At 40.9% G+C, this 21693-nt stretch overlaps 1 protein-coding gene across 1 annotated transcript; it reads right to left on the bottom strand.

Moving 5' to 3' along the window:
* Positions 1-747: 747 nt before the first annotated feature.
* Positions 748-10182, bottom strand: LOC148376820 (caveolae-associated protein 4a-like). Its single transcript, XM_088320384.1, has 2 exons — positions 9141-10182; positions 748-3488 (listed from the first exon to the last, which is right to left on the bottom strand). The coding sequence occupies exons 1-2, from the start codon at positions 9537-9539 to the stop codon at positions 2892-2894; spliced, it is 996 nt and encodes a 331-aa protein (XP_088176510.1). The 5' UTR covers positions 9540-10182; the 3' UTR covers positions 748-2891.
* Positions 10183-21693: the final 11511 nt, after the last annotated feature.

Below are 21693 nucleotides of genomic sequence, written 5' to 3'. Positions count from 1 at the left end.
ATATATATATATATATATATATATATAGATGAATAGAGACTGATAGAGATAGATAGATAGATATATATATATACACATATATATAGATGGATAGATATAGAAATAATGATAGATAGACTGATAGAGATAGATAGATAGAGATATATATATCTAAATATATATATATATATATATATAGATAGATATAGACATATAGATAGATGAATATAGATAGATAGATATACATAGATATATCTATATATATATATATATATATAGATATATTTGTATATCTATCTATATATCTATATATAGATATAGATATATAGATATATATATATAGATAGATATAGAAATAATGACAGATAGACTGGTATAGATATATATATATATATATATATATATATATATATTGAGAGAGATAGATAGATATAGATATATAGATAGATGAATAGAGACTGATAGAGATATAGAGATAGATAGATAGATATACATAAATATATATATATATATAGCTATAGATAGATATATAGATATATTTGTATATCTATCTATATATCTATCTATCTATATATATATATATATATATAGATATATATATAGATATATATATATATAGATATATTTATATCTATATAGATAGATATAGATAGATATGTACATATAAATCTATGAGTGATTTGCAAAATCAAAGATAAAAAAACGGACTCGGATGAATGAAATACTTCATGGATTCATTTAATATTCTGATGACATCATGAACTCAATGTGTCAATATTTCACAAAATGACATCATATAAAAATGTCATGATTTCTTGAATTGAATATTTTCTCGTTTCTCTTCAATTAATTTGTATAGATTCTTGTTTCTTTTCTCATTTGAAGTTTACTAGGTGGACAGCAGGTGGCGCCAAACAACGGTCCTTTGTCCTTTAGTTCTCTTCTTTCACTTCCTGTTTGGTGTTTTCCTGTGGTTGGTTGATTGGAGGTCCACCTGCTATCCTTTTCCTGCTGTGCTGGTCTACTTCCTGTATATGGAGTCCACTTCCTGTTGGCGTCCCTGATTTTAGTATCGGTCTGTCTTTTGGGGTTTTGAGTGGTTTTAGAGGTCTGATTTGGGGATTGGAGCTATAGTGGCTTGAATAATCCTTGGTGGTCTTGGTTTATGCATGGAGGGGGGCATTTCCTGTTAACATCCTCAGACTTCAGTACTCCTGGTTCGGTTTTGGTAACAGACGTTTGTCAATGGTCTGTCCTTTTGGTTTTCCAGTGGTTTTAGTGGTCTGATTTGGGGATTGGAGCTATAGTGGCTTGAATAATCCTTGGTGGTCTTGGTTTATGCAGGGAGGGGGGGCATTTCCTGTTAACATCCTCAGACTTCAGTACTCCTGGTTCGGTTTTGGTAACAGACGTTCGTTAATGGTCTGTCCTTTTGGTTTTCCGGTGGTTTTAGTGGTCTGATTTGGGGATTGGAGCTATAGTGGCTTGAATTAACCCTTGGTGGTCTTGGTTAATGCAGGGAGGGGGGGCATTTCCTGTTAACATCCTCAGACTTCAGTACTCCTGGTTCGGTTTTGCTAACAGACGTTTGTTAATGGTCTGTCCTTTTGGTTTTCCGGTGGTTTTAGTGGTCTGATTTGGGGATTGGAGCACTTTCTTTAATTGACCTTTAGTGGTCTCAGTTCTGCAATGGGGTCCACCTCCTTTTAACGTCCTCGGATTTCAGTCCTTGGGCTTTCATTTTGGTACCAGACTTGATATTTGTTTTTTTTGTGGCAGTAGCAGTCTGTATTGTGGATTGGGGCAAAGCTTGCTTGAGTCTACCTTTTGGCTGTCTCAGTTCTGCAGTGGTGGTCAACTTGTGGTAATCTACTTTGTTTTACGTCCCCTGACTTTAATTTTGGTACCAAATGTCTGAAATTGGTCTGTCCTCGTAGACCCTGTCCCCTTTTTTATTTTCTGGGTGGTGGCAGCAGTCTGTTTTCTGGATTGAAGCTGTGCTAGCTCTAATGGACCTTTTGGTAGTCCAGGTCCTGCAGTGGGGGTCCACTTCCTGTTAATGTTCTGATTTCAGTTCCTTGACTTTTAATTTGCTACCTGCAGTCTGATGTTGATCTGTCCTTTTGGTTTTGTTCTGGATTTAGCAATCTGCGTAGTAGATTGGAGCGACACTTCCTGTTAATGTCCTCTGCTTTAAGTACTCTGGTTTTGGTTTTGGTAACAGAAGTTTGTTGTTGGTCTTTCCTGATAGTCTGTCTCATCCTTCTGGCAACTTAGTCAGATTTTAGTATTTTGGGCTTTTATTTGAGGTTTTGTGGTTTTAAAACCTTCTGGATTGGAGTTCTGCTGCGGGGTAACTTCCGGTTAACATCCTCAGATTTCAGTACTCTGGCTTTCATTTTTGACGTTGGTCTACCATATTGGTTTTGTTGTGGTTTCAGTGATCCAACTTCTGGTTTGGAGCTCTGAATGCTTAAATCAACTGTTGGCGGTCTCGGTTCTGCAGTGGAGGTTCACGTCCTGTAAATGATCTTGTTCCAGTACTCAGGGTTTCATTTTGGTATCCGGCTTTGGAGGATGGTCTGTCTTTTGGTTTTTGATGTGGTCTGCTTTGTGGATTGGATCTCTGTTGGCTTAAATCGACTATTGGTGTTTTCCGGGTTTGCAGTGTGGGTCCAGTTTCTGTTAACATCCTGGATTTCAGTATTTGGTCTATCTTTTTGGTTTTCTTGTAGTTTTAGCGGTCTGCTTTGTGCATTAGAAATCTGCTTGTTTGAACCTACTTTCGGTTGTCTCTGTTCTGCCGCAGGAGTCCGCTTCCTGTGATCTTTCCATGGTCTGTGCCTTCTTCCTAAATGCTCTGGACTTCCTGCAATCTTACGGTAACCTCCGTGGACTTCCTTTCCATCACTTTAATTGCCATAGTCTTCTTCCAGTTCAGATCTCTTGGCCACCTGGGCCTGTTCCGCCGGTATCTCCTTCTTGGTATCTGCGACGACTTCGGCATAGGCCAGCTCCGGTTGGGGCGGGGACTGGGGCAAGGATGCCACCTCGACTTCCGCCTCGACGTCGCCGCCCTCCTGGCCCTCGGCCACGGCGCGCTCCTTCTTGATTTTGATCTTGAAGGTCTCCTTGGTGGGCGCCTTCTTGGCGATGTTCTCCTTGAGGCGTTCTCCGCTTTGTTTGAGACGTTCCCCGGCCTGATGCATTTTTTCGCGGCGTTCTTGCGGCATCACCTTCTCGCCGAAGTTGTGGAATTTTGTGCCCAGGTTGTCTTTGGTCTTGCTCATGTTTTCCTTAGAGAAGGCCGCCTTGAGGGTCTCGCTGCTCTTCACCATGGACTTCTTGAGACGGGCCGCCCGGGAAGGGTCCGCCTCCTCCAGGCTCAGGTACTCCTCATCCGAGGACAGGTCGGCCGGGACGTCGTAGGTATCGGGCTCCAGGTCCACCGACTCCAAGCCCCCTTTGGGGCTCTTGGTGACGGCCACTGACGGGACCTCGGTATCCCCCTGGGAAAACCGCAACAAAAACTTGTAAGTCACTTGAAGCACTGAATAAAAGCGCTGCAGTTCTAATATGTTAGCTGTGTAGAGTTAGCATGTACACCTTAGCCGAAGTCCAGCTAGCGGCTAGCAAAAACGTTGAGGACGACAAAGTACATGTTTGCGAATCAAAATGGCCCAACTGTAGTAAGCGGGCGCTAATGTTAGCATGCATTACTAGCCAGTCCATGCTAGCATGCGTTACTAGTCCAGCGACCGCTAGCAAAAACGCAGAAACGGAGAGAGACACGAACATTTGAGAAAATGATTTGTTACTAAAAACTTGGGAAAGCTCTTGTTTTGACTTCCTTTCCAGGTTCCAAACAAAATATAGCAGCCTCGTGATGCACAAACTCTGCCCCAGGTAAAAAGCTAGTTTCGAGCAGCTCGCCTCACCTTAGACTTGACATCACAACGTCGTTATTTTCGGTGCCTTATTACAGGTTTTATTTTTTTTTTGTTTCTGACAGATTCGAAAACTTGATGCATCCCTAGTTGTGTTAAAACATGGCTAACGGCTAGCCGTTGCGATAGCGCAAAAATGCTCAAGACGGGACGTCGGATCGCGAATGGTCGCCGACTTACTATGAAATCCGATCATTTGTGGCTAGTGAAGTTATATACTATTTTATACGCAGTTTCATCTTCCATCCATCCATGATCTGCACCGCTTATCCTCAGTAGGGTCTCGGGGGTGCTGGAGCCCATCCCAGCTATCTTCGGGCAGTGGGCAGGGGACTCCCTCTACTGGTTGCTAAGGAGTGGCAGGGCAACCGACTGGCTCATTCCCACCTAGGGACAATTTGGTTTGGCCAATCAACCTGACATGCATGTCTTTCAAATGTGGGTGGAAACCAGAGTTCCTGAAGGAAACCCACGCAAGCACGGGGAGAACATGCAAACTCCACACAGGAGGTTCGATCTCATGACCTCAGAACTGTGCCGCACACGCGCTAACCACTGCGCCACTGTGCTGCCCTTGTTTCATCTTACTTAAATATCTCATCTCATCTCATTTGCTACACCGCTTATCCTCAGTAGGGTCACGGGGGTGCTGGAGCCCATCTCAGCAATCATCGGGCAGTGGGCAGGGGACACCCTCAACTGGTTGCCAGCCAATCGCAGGGCACACGGGGACAGACAACTCACTCGCTCATTCACACCTAGGGACAATTTGGACCGGCCAATTCACCTGAAACATATGTTTTTGGAATGTGGGAGGAAACCGGAGTGCCCGGAGGAAACCCACGCAAGCACGGGGAGAACATACAAACTCCGCACAGGAAGTCTGGAGCTGGATTTGAACCCACGCAGGAGGTTCCCAAGACATAAACTGTGCTGCACATGCGCTAACCACTGCGCTGCCCTTACTTAAATATACTTGTCCTAAATTGGACTTCAGCCTTTGAGTGCAAACTCTGGCAAAAGGGTGTCGTAAACCGCGCTTTGCGTTGGAATGTGCCTTTTGTCCCATTCTGTGCAGATAACAATGACTTATCACCTTGCCTGGGGGTTTCAGTGTGTGTCTTGCCCCATTCTATGCAGATGACAATGACCTATTACCCCCTCCTCTCATTTGTCAAGAGTACTGGGAAGTCTGCCTCGGCAACAGCGTGAACCGATCGGCAGCAGCTTGGTCATGGGGCGTGTAAATTTCATCGTAATGTGTTATAACATGGGAAAACCCTGGAGCCCCCGGGTCTTCTCCACACGATTGTAATTTGGCACGGCAGAAAGATCCGATTTGTTCAACTCTTTGATTCGGCTAAATAAATTAGCAATGCAAACTACCTCTGTCGCCTCTGCTTCTGAACATGCTCCAACTGTTAGACGAGACACTTGAAGTGTCTCCGGAGTCCCATTTTAGTCTCATAAATGCTAAAACCTTACACTAGCTAGCTAACGGCCCCGGGTTGCTGCGTCGGGTTAGCGCGTCACGGCATTTTTAAATAGCATACGACGTGCGCGATCGACAACAGGTGGTGCTTGAGCATGTGCGTTAAATGCCAGGGCGCTCAGAATAGAAGCCGGCAGCAGCTGCTGGCAGAGCTACGGTTACGCTAGCTGCCAACAGGAAGTACTGTAGAGCCTCGGGATACAGCGTGAATGAGTTAAACTGCTGTATAGTGGGGGATACATACATGCTAACTAGCTCTGAACCACGCCTTATGTGTAATATACATGTATAGGATTGAATAACAATATCATTTGATTTAGCATTGTTGTGACATGACTTGAGCTGGTACGGTGGAGTAGCGGGTGGATGCAAAAGTAGGAGGAGATGGCAGATTGAAATAAGTGATTTTAAAAATTCCCAAAAATCGTCCTCATCGTTAATTTGTTCCAATCGAGGATAACGATTTCTGTGCCTTTTGTATCACATCACGAGCTTCGTTTCCATGGTTATCATGTTTTTGTTTCTCCCTTTAGCTTTACTGACAGTTTTTTGTCACTGACTCGCACGGTTTAGTTTTGGAATCGACTGAATGAAGAGCAAGATATTGTGGGAAGTAATTCAGCCAATAGTATCTCAGCATTTTCCAGCATCTTGGATATTTGGGAAAAAGCCATAAAGAGGGGCTGAAAACGTCTTAAGGTGGGGTAGGTGTATCCCAGGGATTTACTCCCTCAATCTTAGAAGGTTTCACGGCTTCCCACCTAAGGTGTGTCTTGGGCAAGTACAGGGGCTGGACTAGTAAATATAAGAGAAAGAAAGAGAAATAAAAAGAGAGAGAGGGAAAAGACAGGAAGAGTCAGAAAGAAAAAAAATAAGCGTAAGAGAAAGAAAGGGAGAACGATATAAAGAAAAAGACAGAGAAATAGAGAAAGACGGAGGGAAAGAGAGAAAGAGATAGAGGGAGAGAGAAAAGAAAGAGAGGAGAAAAAGACAGAGAAAAACAAAAAAAAGAGAGACACAGAGAGAAGAGAAAAAGAGAAGAGAGAGAGGAATGAAAGAGAAAAAATATAGAGGAAATAGAGACAGAGAGGGAGAGAGTCAATGAGAGAAAAAAATAGAGAGACAGCGAGGGGGAGAAAGAAGAGAAAAATAGAGACATTGAGTCAAATAAAGAAAGAGAAGAAATAGTGAGACAGAGAGTGAGAGACACAGAAAGAGAGAGAGAGAGAGGGAGAGAGAGAAAGAGAGAGAGGGAGAGAGAGAAATATAGCAAAACAGAAAATGAGAGGAAAAAGAAAAAGAGAAAAAAGAGAGAGAGAAAAGAGAGACCGAGACAGAGATAAAAAGAGGGAAAGGAATAGAAGAAGAGACAAGAAATAGAGAGAAAGGAGACAAGAGAGAACGAGAGAGAATGTGAGAATTAGATAGAGAAAAAAAAGAGACAAAAGCAGGAGAGAAACAAAGTGCGCAAGTGAGTGATAAAGAGAGCAGAGAGGGGGGAAGACCGAGAGAGAAAAAGGAGTGACAGAGAGCTAGAGAGACGAAATGAGAGAAAAAGAAAACAAAAGAAAAAGAAGGAAAAAAGAGAGTGAAAGGGACAAGGAAAGAAAGAGAATGAAAAAGAGAGAAAGAAAGAGAGAGAAAGAAAGGGAAAGACAGAAAGATAAAGAATGAAATAGAGACAAAAGAAAGAAAGAGAGAAAGAAAGCGTGAGAAAGGATGAGCGAAAGAGACAGAAAGAAAGGAATAGAGCTACATTGCCTTGATAGTTATGCTGGCTTTGGCCACATCCATGATTTTTTGTTTTTCTCTTGCGCTTCTCTCAGCAAAGTCTATTTTCACCCCCTCTTCATGGGATTTTCCTCACTATACCAAACTATCAAATTAAAATTTGAACTGTTGATGGGTAACCGTGCCAGTCTGCTTTTGGTCGGCATCATATCAAATGCTGGCCTCCTATTGGTTCGTTTCACATCATAATGAAATTGCAGATAAGCTTTTGGCTGAACTATTTCCCACGATGACTCATTCTCTCCATCGACAATCTTGGTGCTTCTTTAAGACTTTGTGAGTGATTGCGATACAATAATGTATTTATTGGCTAATTGTCGCAAGAATTGCAGTGGTGCTAAAGGGAGAAGCAAAAACATGATAACAATGGAAACAAAGCTTGTGATGGTCACGAAATATGAAAATGACACATCCATCATTACCCTCGCTATGAAATACAGCCTTTAACAATTGAAGATAGGGACAAATGCCAAGAACAAAGAAGGCCAACAAAGGAAGTCTTCTAAATGCATGACAAATCTTGCTCTGCATCCACCTGCTACTGCACTGTACCAGCCCCTTTCGGAATCCGTTCATACTGTATCCCGGGGTCTACTGTATGCATGATTAGGTACAAGGTACCCTAAACAATTGACGATCGGGACGATTTTTAAGAAAAAAGTAGGATAACAAAGGAAATCTTCTAAGGGTATGACAGATCTTTGCTCTGCATCCACCCGCTACTGCAATGTACCAGCTCAAGTCATGTTACATCATTAGTCCATTATATTTCATTTATATTTTTGATGATATGCACGTGCATTACACATAAATAGTGTTCATCATATATCATTTTACAGCTATTTCATTTTGCCCATCCCCCCTTCTTAACCTATTCATGCTGTATCCCGGGGTCTACCGTATGCAGGATAAGGAACAAGGTACCCTCACGATAAAATATGGCCTTAAACAATTGGCGATAGGGACAATTATTTCGAAAGAAGTAGGATAACAAACGAAATCTGCTAAAGGCATGACAAATCTTGCTTTGCATCCACCCGCTACTGCACTGTACCAGCTAAAGTCTAATCATACAATAAGTCTGATAAATTTCATTTCATATATAGAATATGGCCTTAAACAATTGGCGATAGGGACAATTATTTCGAAAGAAGTAGGATAACAAAGGAAATCTGACAAATCTTGCTCTGCATCCACCTGCTACTGCATTGTACCAGCTCTAGTCTAATCACACCATAAGTCTGATAAATTTCATTTTATACATAGAATATGGCCTTAAACAATTGAGAATAGGGACAATTATTAAGAAAAAAGTAGTGTAACAAAGGAAATCTTCTAAGGATATGACAGATTTTTGCTTTGCATCCACCTGCTATTGCACTGCACCAGCTCAAGTCTAATCACACCATAAGTCCATTGAAATTATTTTTATATTCATTAATGATGATATGCATTTGCATTACACATAAATGGTGTTTTTCTATCTTCTCTTTCTTTTTGTCTCCCTTTCTCTCTCTCTCTTTCCCTTTTGTCTTTTATGTCTCTTTCCTTCTCTTTCTCTTTCTCCCCCAGTCTCTCTCTTTTTCCTCTCTTTCTTTCTTGTCTCTTATCTCTTTTTCTCTCCTCATATAATTTTGTCTTTCTTTCTTCTTCTTTATGTATCTCTCTTACTTTTTTGCTTTTTCAGTGTCTTTCTATTTCCTCTTTCTTTTTGTCTCCCTTTCTCTCTTTCTCTTTATCATTTTACAGCTGTTGCATTTTGCCCAGCTCAATCTTCTAAGACAAATCTTGCTCTGCATCCACCTGCTACAGCATTGTACCAGCTCAAGTCAATTTGCAGGGAAGCGGAGGTAGGACGTTTTCAGAAGAGAAGAATTAAAGGACATGCAAAAAAAACGAAGCAGGCATTTGAGAAGGACCGTGCCAGGCACCTGGTAGATGACCACCCTGAACTTGTTCCTGGTGAGAAGTTCGTCCTGGGTACTTTCCACCTTCTTGACGCGCCCGTTTTGCTTCTCCACCCGGGCACGGACGTCCTTGACGTTGGCGCTGACTTTACGGGTCTTCTGCAGGAGTTTCTCCAGACTGCCGCTGGTCTCGGCGTGCTCCTTAGCGAGCTTGACCACGTCGCCCTGGATGGAACGGATGTTGTTCTCCAGGTCCACTTGACGTTCTTCCATTCGTTGCTGCCCCGATTGGACGTTGTCGATGATGCCGGCCACTCGTTCCAGCAGGGACAGGATGCTCAGGGCGCTGATGGGTTTCCCGTCCTCGTCCTCCATGCCCACGATCTCCAGTTTCTCCTGGGTCATGTACTTGGGCTGTTCCATCTCTTCTTGTCACTTGGTTTGGGGATTCTGAAGGTTCTGGAGGAAGATACAAGTTCTGGGCTGAATTGGAGATGGATTTTGGTTCAAGTTAAGAGGTTCTAGGTTCTGGTTGAAAGTCTGAGATGAAGCTGCAGAAGGTGTGGGCTTGGAGATCTCAAGTGATGGGGTAGAAGGTGCTACTTCAAGATATGATGTTGGGCTGCAGAAGGTTCCAGCTTCAGGACCGGAGATCCAGGATTTGAGAACTCCAGCTGTGAGGTAGATGGCTCTGGCTTTCAAACTAGAGTCTTGGATTTGAGAACTCCAGCTATGGGGACAAGGTTCTGGTTGAAGAAGCTTGCAGAAGGTTCCTACTAAATACTTTGGAAATTCTAGCTGTGGAGTAATGATTCCAAATTTAGAACCTGGATTGGAGAACTCCAACTATGGGATAGAACGTTCTGGCATTAGAACTTGAAGACTCAGAATTTGAGAACTCCAGCAGTAAGATAGTAGGTTCCAGCTTTAGAACTGAAGACTCCAGGTCTGAGAACTTCAACGATGGTTTAGAGGGTCCCGGCTTTAGAACTGAAGGCTCCAGCAATTCCAGGTTCCGGTCTTAGAGAACAAAGCTCTGGTCCACTGACTCCAAGATAGAAGGTTCCGCCTGCAGGGTAAGAACGGTTCTGAAGGATCTGATCCCACTGAGCGGTCCGAGGAACGAAGCTCCGACTCCGCCCCCCTTGTTGAAAATGGGAACGCGATCGCTAGCTAAAAATAAAACTCCAGTAAGGAGACACTTGGAAATGTTGATGGAGCTTTGAATCCTGGTCCTGCTGGGATTGCTCTTCGGTTTTTCGATGGTGAAGGAAGAAGCTCACAGGTGGTCTGCCGCACAAACCTCAAGATGATCGAGTATGGGGGTGGGAAACATGCGGTCTACGGGCCGTTTCAGACCAGTTAATGGTTTTAAAGTGGCCTGTGAGACAATGTCGAGAGAAGCACAAGAGAAAAATGTCTCCACTTGATGTCGCCAAAGGCAAGCGCCACTCTCACAAAGACACTGGAGCTGATTGTGCTTCTGTCTCTCTCTCTCTCTCTTTCTCTCTCTTTCTCTCTCTTTCTCTCTCTTTCTCTCTCTGTTTTTCCCCTTTATTTCTTTATTTCTCACTTTCTCTCTCTTTCCGCTCTTTTTCCAACTTTACTTTCTCCTTTTTTATCCCTTTCTCTCTCTCCACCCCTCCATTTTTTTTTCTCTGTCTTCTCTCTCTCTCTCTCTCTCTCTCTCTCTCTCTCTCTCTGTGTGTGTCTTCGGTCTTTGTTTCTTTTTTCCTTCTGTCTTTTTGTTTCTTCGCTTTGTTTTCTCCATTCACCTCACCCCTTATGTGTTTTATCTATTTCTTTCTCTTTTTCTGTCTCTCCTTTCCCTTCTGTCTTTTTCTGACTTATATATTTTCTCTTTCTTTCTTTTTTTCTCAATTTGTATTTCTTTTGTGTACTTCTCTCTCTCTCTCTCTCTCTCTCTCTCTCTCTCTCTCTCTCTCTCATATATATATCTTTCTCTCTCTCTTTTCTCATTTTTGCCCTCCTTCTTTTCTCTCTCCCACTAACATTCTCCCTCTCACACGAACTTTCTTCCGCCCTTCCCTCCTTTTCTCTTCTCTCTCTTTTTTCCTTATTCCCTTTGTCCCTCTTTCTTTTCCCTCTCTTTCTTTCTCTGTTTTGTCTTCTCTCTTTTTCTCTTTTCAGATAATTTTCCCTCTCTCTTCTCCTTCTTTGTGTGTCTCTCTGTCATACTTTCTTCTTTCTCTTTTTCAATCTTTCTATTTTCCTTCTTTCTTTCCATTTCTCGTTCTCACTCTCTTTCTAGACTGCTGTCTCTACTTCTCTCTCTCTCTTTCTTTCCCCCCTTTTCTGTCTTTTTCCTTTTCTCTCTCTCTCCCTCTCTTTCTCTCTCTCTCTCTCTCTCTCTCTCTCTTTCTTTCTCTCTCTCTTTCTTTCTTTTTTTTCTCTCTTATCTCTTTATCTCTCCTTATATAATCTTGTCTTTCTTTCTCTTTCTTTATGTATCTCTCTTACTTTTTTGCTTTGTCTTTTCCAGGGTCTTTCTTATCTTCTCTTTCTTTCTGTCTCCCTTTCTCTCTCTCTCTCTTTCTATCTCGCTCTCTCTTTCCCTCTCACCTTTTATGTTTCTTTCCCTCTTTTTCTCTCTCTTTCTCCCTCATCATTCTCTCTTTCTCTTTCTTTTTCCTCTCTTTCTTTTTTTGTCTCTTTTCCTCTCCTCATATCATGTTGTCTTTATTTCTCTTTCATTATGCATATCTCTTACTTTTTCGCTCTATCTTTTTCAATGTCTTTCCGTCTCTCCTTCTTTTTCTCTCTCTCTCTCTTTCCTGTTCTCTCTTTTTCCCTCCCGCCTTTTATGTCTCTTTCCTTCTCTCCCTCTCTCTCTCTTTCTCCCTCCTCATTCTCTCTGTCTCTCTATTTTTCCTCTTTTTCTTTTTTTCTCTCTCTTATCTCTTTTTCTCTCCTCATATCATGTTGTCTTTTTTTCTCTTTCTTTATGCATCTCTCTTACTTTTTCGCTTTATTTTTTTCAATGTCTTTTCGTCTCTCTCTCTCTCTCTCTTTCCTGCTCTCTCTTTTTCCCTCTCGCCTTTCCGTCTCTCTTTCTTGTGGCCCCCCGTGAGAATATGTTCCTTTTAGCATGCGGCCCCTGATCTCATTTGATTTTGACACCCCCGTTCTAGACGGAGGCGCCCCCCAACCCCCCCCCCCCCCCCCCCCCCCCGGACCCCCTTTGGGGGTCCAGAGACCGGCCCTCCAGTTTATTCCGGTCCGACCGGCGCTCCGAAGAAATCCTTTTGATACTTTGACTTTCCGAGAATGCGACGACTCATCCGTTAGCAATGTCCCGCTAGCCGAATTTATTAGCATTAGCGATGTCTCGCTAGCTGAACTCGTTAGCATTAGCCTCGCTAGCCAATAATTAAAGTGATTTAGAAATAAAAACAACAATATTATTATATTTAAAAAAATAAAATAAACGAGCAATTAAGTCATTATATTTTAGAAACATCTTAAAATGAGCAAAAAAAACTCGCCATTTTATAATAATAATAATAATAATAATAATTTCCTCGTATTGTCATTCTGTGTAACAACGTACACAGAACGAAATGTCGATTGCACCTGACCCGTTGTAGCGAGCCGATGCAGCCGCAGCCAACAGAGGGCGCCGCCGACCACTTTTTAAGTCTTAGGAATGACTCGGCCGGGGCGCGAACCACCGACCTGCCAGTCTCAAAGCGGGCGCCTTACCATCTAGGCTACTGAGCTGGTATAAGATATAGAGGACACACCTATTTTAAAGGGACAGTACGTAATAGCTTTCACTCCAATTGAATGAAATGGTTTTCATAATCAAATACAAAACAATACGGAGATGTGTGCACAAAAATATACGTCAAATTTTACTAAAATGTAAGTAAAATATCTATCCATCTAGCTATCTCTATATATATCTATCTATGGTATCTATCAATCTATCTATGGTATCTGTATATCTATGGTATATATATCTATGGTATCTATCTATGGTATCTATCTATCTATCTATGGTAATTATCTATCGATCTATGGTACATATATCTATGGTATCTATGGTATCAATCTATGGTATATATCTATGGTATCTATCAATCTATCTATGGTATCTGTATATCTATGGTATATATATCTATGGTATCTATCTATGGTATCTATCTATCCATCTATCTATCTATGGTATATATATATATCTATGGTATCTATAGTATCTATGGTATCTGTGGCATCTATGTTATCTATCTATCTATGGTATCTATCTATGGTATCTATATTGTATCTATCTATGGTATCTATATTGTATCTATCTATGGTATCTATCCATCTATCTATGGTATATATCTATGGTATCTATCCATCTATCTATGGTATCCATCTATCTATGGTATATATCTATGGTATCTATCCATCTATCTATGGTATCTATATCTCTATGGTATATATCTACAGTATCTATCCATCTATCTATGGTATTTATCTATGGTATCTATCTATCGATCTATGATATATATATCTATGGTATCTATAGTATCTATGGTATCTGTGGTATCTATGGTATCTATGGTATCTATCTATCTATGGTATATATCTATGGTATCTATCTATCCATCTATCTATGGTATCTATCTATCTATCTATGGTATGTATAACTATGGTATCTATGGTATCTATCTATCTATCTATGGTATATACCTATGGTATCTATCTATGGTATCTATCTATCTATGGTATCTATCTATCTATGGTATCTATCTACCTATGGTATCTATCTATCTATCTATCTATCTATCTATCTATGGTATATACCTATTGTATCTATCTATGGTATCTATCTATCTATGGTATCTATCTACCTATGGTATCTATCTATCTATCTATGGTATGTATATCTATGGTATCTATGGTATCTATGGTATCTATCTATCTATGGTATATACCTATGGTATCTATCTATGGTATCTATATTGTATCTATCTATGGTATCTATCCATCTATCTATGGTATATATCTATGGTATCTATCTATCTATGGTATCTATTTATGGTATCTATTTATGGTACCTATCTATCTATCTAACTATCTATCTATCTCCCTATGGTAGCTATGATATCTATCTAAGGTATCTATCTATGGTATTTATCTATGGTATCTATGGTATCTATCTATCTATCTATCTATGGTTTATACCTATGGTATCTATCTATGGTATCTATATTGTATCTATCTATGGTATCTATCCATCTATCTATGGTATATATCTATGGTATCTATCTATCTATGGTATTTATTTATGGTATCTATCTATCTATCTATCTATCTATCTATCTCCCTATGGTAGCTATGATATCTATCTAAGGTATCTATCTATGGTATTTGCTATGGTATCTATGGTATCTATCTATCTATCTATCTATCTATCTATGGTATCTATATTGTATCTATCTATGGTATCTATCCATCTATCTATGGTATCTATGGTATCTATCTATGGTATCTATGGTATCTATGGTATCTATCTATCTATGGTATCTATGGTATCTATCTATCTATGGTATCTATGGTATCTATCTATCTATGGTATCTATGGTATCTATGGTATCTATGGTATCTATCTATCTATCTATTTATCTATCTATCTATCTATCTATCTATCTATCTATCTATCTATCTATCTATCTATCTATCTATCTATCTATCTATCTATCTATCTATCTATCTATCTATCTATCTATCTATCTATCTATCTATCTATCTATCTATCTATCTATCTATCTATCTATCTATCTATCTCCCTATGGTAGCTATGATATCTATCTAAGGTATCTATCTATGGTATTTATCTATGGTATCTATGGTATCTATCTAAGGTATCTATGGTATATATCTCTGGTATCTATCTATGGTATTTATCTATGGTATCTATCTATGGTACCTAAGGTATCTATCTATCTATCTTTCTTGGGATTAGTAATTCGTATCAGAACTCAAAGAACTCAAAGTAAGAACGTCACCTATTTTTTTTTAATCAGTGTAGAAAATTCTAACTTCCTTCAGACAAAAAAAGGGTTTATGGCGGAGCACAAGAAACACCGAGAGGCAAATACGTTTCCTCATTGCAGTAAAGAATCATTTGTTTGGATCCTAAAGATTTTCACAATTAAAGGTAGAAAAATCCCTACGAGGATTATAGTGGAGACTGGAACTGAAACATGAAAAGTTTTTATAACAAACTGGAAATATGTACAGTTATAATTATATATCTTTTAAAGTATTTTAAGTCTTGCTCATTAAGTGTTCAAAGAATTCCCTGGATCTCTGCTGCCGACCATGACCCTAAATCCTCTCTAGCAGAGGGGAAGATGGTGTTCAGCAGTCCTTTAAGATAATCATGAAGTAGTCTTAAAGGGAAAAGTAACTAATGGAAAGATATCTACCTTGAAATAAGAACAATATGAATGTACAAAAAAGTTACAAAAACATCAAAGGATAAAAACTACAAATGTAGAAAAGAAGAAGAACAGATAAAGGGGCAATGAATTGCTGAGTCATGTGACAATCAAAGCGAATAAAGTTATGTTCAAATGATTCATTTTTTTAAAAATTGGTTACAGATAACAAAAACATGCTTTACTTACTTTGGTTTGGATCACTGGTGCCAAACAGGCGGCCCGCGGGCCAGATCAGGCCCGCTGAGGGATTGAATCCGGCCCGCGAGACAACACTCAGAGAAGCGCAAGAGAAAAACAAGCTGCAGGTTGAAATATGTCCACTTGATGTTGCTGAAGCCAGGTGCCTCCAACAAAGACACTGTACTTGTATTTATTTCTCTCTCTCTCTTTCTCTCTCTCTCTTTCTTTTCCACCCCTTTTCTCCCACTCTCTGTCTCTATCTCTTTCACTCTCTGTCTCTCTTTCTCTTCCTTTGTTGCTCTTTGTCTCTTTCTCTCTCTGTGTCTTTTTAACTTCTTTTGCTCTAACTTCCTTTTTTCCTTTTCCCTCTTTTCTCTTTCTCTCTTTATACCCTTCGCGCTTTCTTTTCTCTCCTTCTGTCTTTCTATTTCTCTTTGGATTTCTTTCTTCCTCTCCCTTTCTTTTCCCCCTCTCTCACGACTTTTTATCTTTTGATTTTCACGCTCTCTCCCTCTCTCTCTTTTTCTTTCTTTGTCCCGCCCTCTCTCCTTTTCCCTCCCTCTTTCTCTTATTTCCTTATCTCACTTTCTTTCTCTTTAATCTACTAGTCCGGCCCCCAACAGAATGTTTGTTCTATCATGCGACCCCCGAGTTAAAATGAGTTGGACACCCCTGGTTTAGATGGATCTGTTTCAAAAAAACGTGTTCCTTCATCCAACCCTTATCCCATGTGGGAAGTCGCTACTACCTAGTGGGTGTTTTGAGAACTACTTGGCATTGAAATCAAGGGTTTTATCCAAAGCTCTCCAGAAGCGTTTGGATTTTCCCTTTTCTCCCAAGCTTCGGCGTCCCCGCGGTCATGAAAGGGTTGAGGAGAATGCTAAGAGTGAATCGTTGGTCTTGTCACAGACCAGAATCGGAGACGGGACCCGATAGCGCTCGTTTTCGTTCGTCGGTAGCAGGAGGCAGGCGGGTAACGGGGCAAAACAGGTCAGGTAACAGGCAGGCAGAGCGGGGCGTCGTCAGGTCCGGAAACAGGTTGGCAACAAAGAACAGGCAGAAAAAAGCAGAGCAGGAACGGAGTCGGACGAAAAGCTGAAGGCAACCGTTCGCATAACGATCTGACGGCTTCCGAGAGGAAGCCGGGGGTTTAAAAAGAGAGTGTCCACCAATCAGCTGTCTGGGCTGTTGGTGCAGCTGCGCTCAATCGGCAATCATGACAGGTCTCGAGATGGGTCAGAAAGAAATCCAGGGACATTGGGACCAGGAAAGACTGCTGCTGGGTTGCTGACTAGTTTTTGGGATGTGGGAGGAAACCGGTGTGCCTGGGGGTGGCAGTAGCTCAGGAGGTAGAGCGCTCGTTTTGGCATCAAGGGATCCCGGTTCGAATCCCGGCTCGTCCGTGTTACATGTCGAAGTGTCCTTGGGTAAGACACTGAACCCCTAATACCCCCAATAAGCAGGTTAGCGCCTTACATGGCTGCAAGGCCGCTATTGGGAAATGTGGAGCACAATGTAAAGCGCTTTGGGAAGTCATTGACTTGAAAAGCGCTCTAGAAATGCACATCATTTCATTTCATTTCATTAAAATGTTATATTTTGGGATTTATGTTGTGTCATCTGTATTTGTCTATTAGGGGAAGTTTATTATTATTTTTCAGGGTATTGAGTTTTTTCTATCAGAAAGGGTAAGAGAAGTACCAGTATATCACCGCTAGATGGCAAAGTCTCACAGGTCAGAGAAGGGTGCTTGGGCCAAGTCTCGCGGGACCTCACGTGATTTAGCGAGACTTGCTCAATCAATGAACCTTAACGTCAACAATGAAACGGTGTCGTGGGAGACTGACATTTCTCATCTATTTCGTAGGTAAGATGGATATACTGGGAACACACTTACTGGGAACACACTTACTGGGAACACACTTACTGGGAACACACTTACTGGGAGGATGGTAATATGTGAAATTATGTTTGTAAAGGTTGTTTGTCATGTCTGTAAAGTTTACAAAAAAATTGAAATAATACGAGTGAGTCGTCCGTTAGCTGGGGGCCACAAATGCTATAAAAAAAATCTCACGAGGGCCAGACTAGTAAATTTAAGAGAAAGAGAGAGGGAGAAAAAGAGAGAGAAAGATAGGGAGAACAATAAAGACAGAGTAACAGTGAGAGAAAAAGAGAGAGCAGAATAGAGATATGAATGGAGAAGAAGGGGGAAATGACTGTAGAGAGAAAAAGAAAGTGAAAAAAGAGAAAGAGAAAAAGAATAAGAGAAACGACAGAAAGCAGGAGAAAAAGAGACAGTGGGGTGTGAGAGAAAGAGGTTGAAAAAGGGAAAGGAAGGGGGTGAGAAAGAAAGCGAAAAATAGAAAGAAAGATAACCAAAGTGTAAATTAAAGAGAGAAAAAAATAGAAAGAGAGCAAGAAAGAGAAAAAGAAAGAGTTAGAGAGTGGGAGAGAAAAAAAGAAAAAGAGAGAAAGAGAGGGAGGGAAAGAGAGAGCAATAAAAAGATAGGGAGTACAAATTAACAGTGAGAGAAAAAGAGAGCAGAATAGAGATCTGAATGGAGAAGAAGGGGGAAAGTGATAAAAGAGAAAGATAAAAAGAATGAGAGAAAGAAAGTCAGCAGGAGAAAAAGAGAAAAAGTGAGGTGAGAGAGAGAAAAAGAGAGGTCAAAAAAAGGAAAGAAAGAGGGTGAGAAAGAAAGCAAAAAATAGAAAGAAAGATAACCAAAGTGTAAATTAAAGAGAGAAAAAATAGAAAGAGAGCAAGAAAGAGAAAAAGAAAGAGCTAGAGAGTGGGAGAGAAAAAAGAAAAAGAGAGAAAGAGAGGGAGGGAAAGAGAGAGCAATAAAAAGATAGGGAGTACAGATTAACAGTGAGAGAAAAAGAGAGAGCAGAATAGAGATAGGAATGGAGAAGAAGGGGGAAATGAATAGAGAGAAAAAGAAAGTGAAAAAAGAGAAAAAGAATAAGAGAAGTGAAACGACAAAAAAAGAGTCAGCAAGAGAAAAAGAGACAAAGTGAGGTGAGAGAGAGAGAGGTCAAAAAGGGAAAGAAAGAGGGTGAGAAAGAAAGAAAAATAAAAAGAAAGATAACTAAAGTGTAAATTCAAGAGAGAGAAAATAGAAAGAGAGCAAGACAGAGAAAAAGAGAGAGTTAGAGAGTGAGAGAGAAATAAAGAAAAGAGAAAAGAGAGCGTAAACAGGAGAAAGAAAAAGAGGGAGGAATAAATAAAAAAAAGAAGTGAGTCAGAGAGAAATGGAGAAACACGACCACAATTGTTTTGCAAGTGTTAACTGGCTTTGGTGACATCCGGTGGAAACATGTAAAACTACAGCTCAGTTTCCTCTTGCGCTTCTCTCACTGTTGTCCTGCCTGTTTGACACCTGTGCTTTAGGACAATGGTTCCCAAACTTTTTTAAACTGGCACCCACTTGGCTGCCCATCTTCTGATGAGCTTTGTTAGGGGTGTTTTTTTTTTTTTTTATAAAAGTGTTGCAAGGTGGGGAGACTGTATGGCGGGATCTCGAGTTGACAGTAACCTATTGTGTGAAGACACCTGGCGAGAGTCACGGGATAATGTTGTTGCAGAAAGTCACAAGTTGTTGATTAAGCAAGCCGAGAAAACATCACGAGATGCTCTGAGCAGTTTAAAGCCCAACGTTTCTTGAACATTGCTCGAACATTGCTTGAACTAATGCAATAAAGAGCGTTCCCTCTTTGCCATATCTCCTCGCTTCGTATACGACGTCCTCTCCAAAATAAGTGGCGCCCAACGTGGGGCCATCCTCTGCTACCGCACTGTTGCATGGTTTGTTACGCAGCGTTTGAAGTGTCGGAGAATTTTTTTCAAGCAAAGCGTTAACAATGAGAGTTAAATAAATGAATTTCAGCAGGCTGACGCTCCAGCAGCTGCAATTCGAGTCGTTATGTCCGTGTATTAGAAGTACAGCTATAATTTAGTTTACTTTACCTTTACCCTGTATTATTTTTTTACAAGTTTATTTTTCAGTGTTTTTTTGTTTAAACATTAGTGTGGGAGATTAACTCCCAAGGGGAGGATTGTTGTGGATGAACTGTAAATCAGCAACCTTCAAGCTGACAGTAGCCCATTGTGTGAAGACATCTGGCGGGAAGTCAGGAGATAAGTCACAAGATGTTGACTGAGCGAGTCTAGGCCGGAAAAAACATAAGATGTTGTTCAGCACAGTTTAAAGCCCAGCATTTCTTGAACGAACTTTGAACGTGGCTTGAATGAATGTTGCTGAACGAATGCAATAAAGAGCGTTCCCTCTTTGCCATATCTCCTCTCTGCGTATATTTTGGGGCGAAGCCCAACGATGTTCTCTCCAAAAATAAGTGGCGCCCAACATGGGGCCATCCTCTGCTACCAGACTGTTGCATGGTTTGTTACGCAGCGTTTGAACAGTCGGAGAGTTTTTTTTAAGCAAAGCGTTAACAATAAAAGTCAAATAAATTAATTTCAGCAGACTGACGCGCCAGCAGCTAAAAGTACAATTTGGGTCATTATGTCCGCGTATTAGAAGTACAGCTATGATTTAGTTTACTTTACCTTTACTCTGTATTATTTTTATACATTTTATTTTTCGGTTGGTTTTTGTTTAAGCATTTGTGTGGGAGATTAACTCCAAAGGGGGGAGGATTGTTGTGGATGAACTTTGGGCTAATGGCCTTCGTGTGTGAAGACATAATCTCCAAAAGGGCCAAAAAGCATTTTATTTCACACCAGTGAGTGAAAACGCCTTTAGTTGAGGTCACCGTATCCCAGGGGTCCATTTCATTTCCAATTAGGTGTCAACCTGTTGGTTCCCAGTATGAGACGACTGGTGGAATTAAAGGTAATCAAATTCAATCCATTGAAATAAAAATTAAAATCAGAGAGGATTTTTTTCACACGAGGTACTGATGAACTTAGAGAGTGGACAAATAAAGTTTTTTGAGAAAAAAAAAAAAAGTATTTATTCAAACTTTACATGCAAGTCAACACACCAACACAACGAGACGACCAATGGCGACGAGACAAAAGACAAAACGGGGAGGGGCTAATCGTATGCTGGTGACGATCATCAGAATGAAACCACGACCGATCTTGTGTGGCCCCGCCCTCTTTTAGGCCCCGCCTCTTCCCCCCACCGCTACATGCTAAGTCGGGAGGCCCGTCGGCCAATCGGTGCAGCCGGACGACGGGGGGAGGGGCCAGCTTTCCCGAACGCTATGCTAACGAACACGACATCACAGCGACAACGCTCGGCTCTAACAAAATATTTATGATTGTCACTTTAGAAAAATGAAACCGGAAACGTCGGACACCGAAACGAAAACAAACGCGACCCAACCTTCTTCGTCAAATTGGAAAACGTGTTTGAATTTGTTTTTGCTAATGAAAATTTCGTAGCCGACTAGCTCTTAGCCGGGACACATTAGCCCTCCGCATTTGCAGCTAGCCTCGTTTACTTAAACACGCTAACGGAAATAAGGCTGGTCCTTGAAAACGGCCATCTTTAGCAAGCTAGGCTAGCAGCCTAGCACGTTAGCTGCTTTACAGTTGTTTCCATTTGCTGTCACGTTCACTTTGGTACTCGATCGATGCTAATGCTAACGCCTCGACCGTTACAGTAAATAAATAAAGTAAAATTAGGAACATACAACTAAGGAACAATTCGAAAAAAAATGAAAGGGGGTGTTTCACAGTGCTCGTTAAATTAGGGGCCCCGAGACGGGGGTCCAGGTTTTAAGGGGTCTGCAAAATAATTACAAAAAAGATGGACGCTTCCCTTAGACATCGAAAAACCAGGAAGAAAACTCGACATTTCCTGTAGCTGCCTTCAAAATATAAGAAACTGGCAATGAAGAAGACGCTTCCTGTTGAGGCCTTCATAGTAAAGAAAGACAAGATACCTAATCTAGAATAGCAGTCA

Source organism: Urocampus carinirostris, chromosome 1 (genome assembly GCF_059441175.1).
Source record: "Urocampus carinirostris isolate Australia breed hairy pipefish chromosome 1, RoL_Ucar_1.0, whole genome shotgun sequence".
In the NCBI taxonomy this organism is placed as follows: Eukaryota; Metazoa; Chordata; class Actinopteri; order Syngnathiformes; family Syngnathidae; genus Urocampus; species Urocampus carinirostris.
Note: the sequence above shows the minus strand (reverse complement) of the source record. Positions and strands in the feature narration are given on the sequence as shown.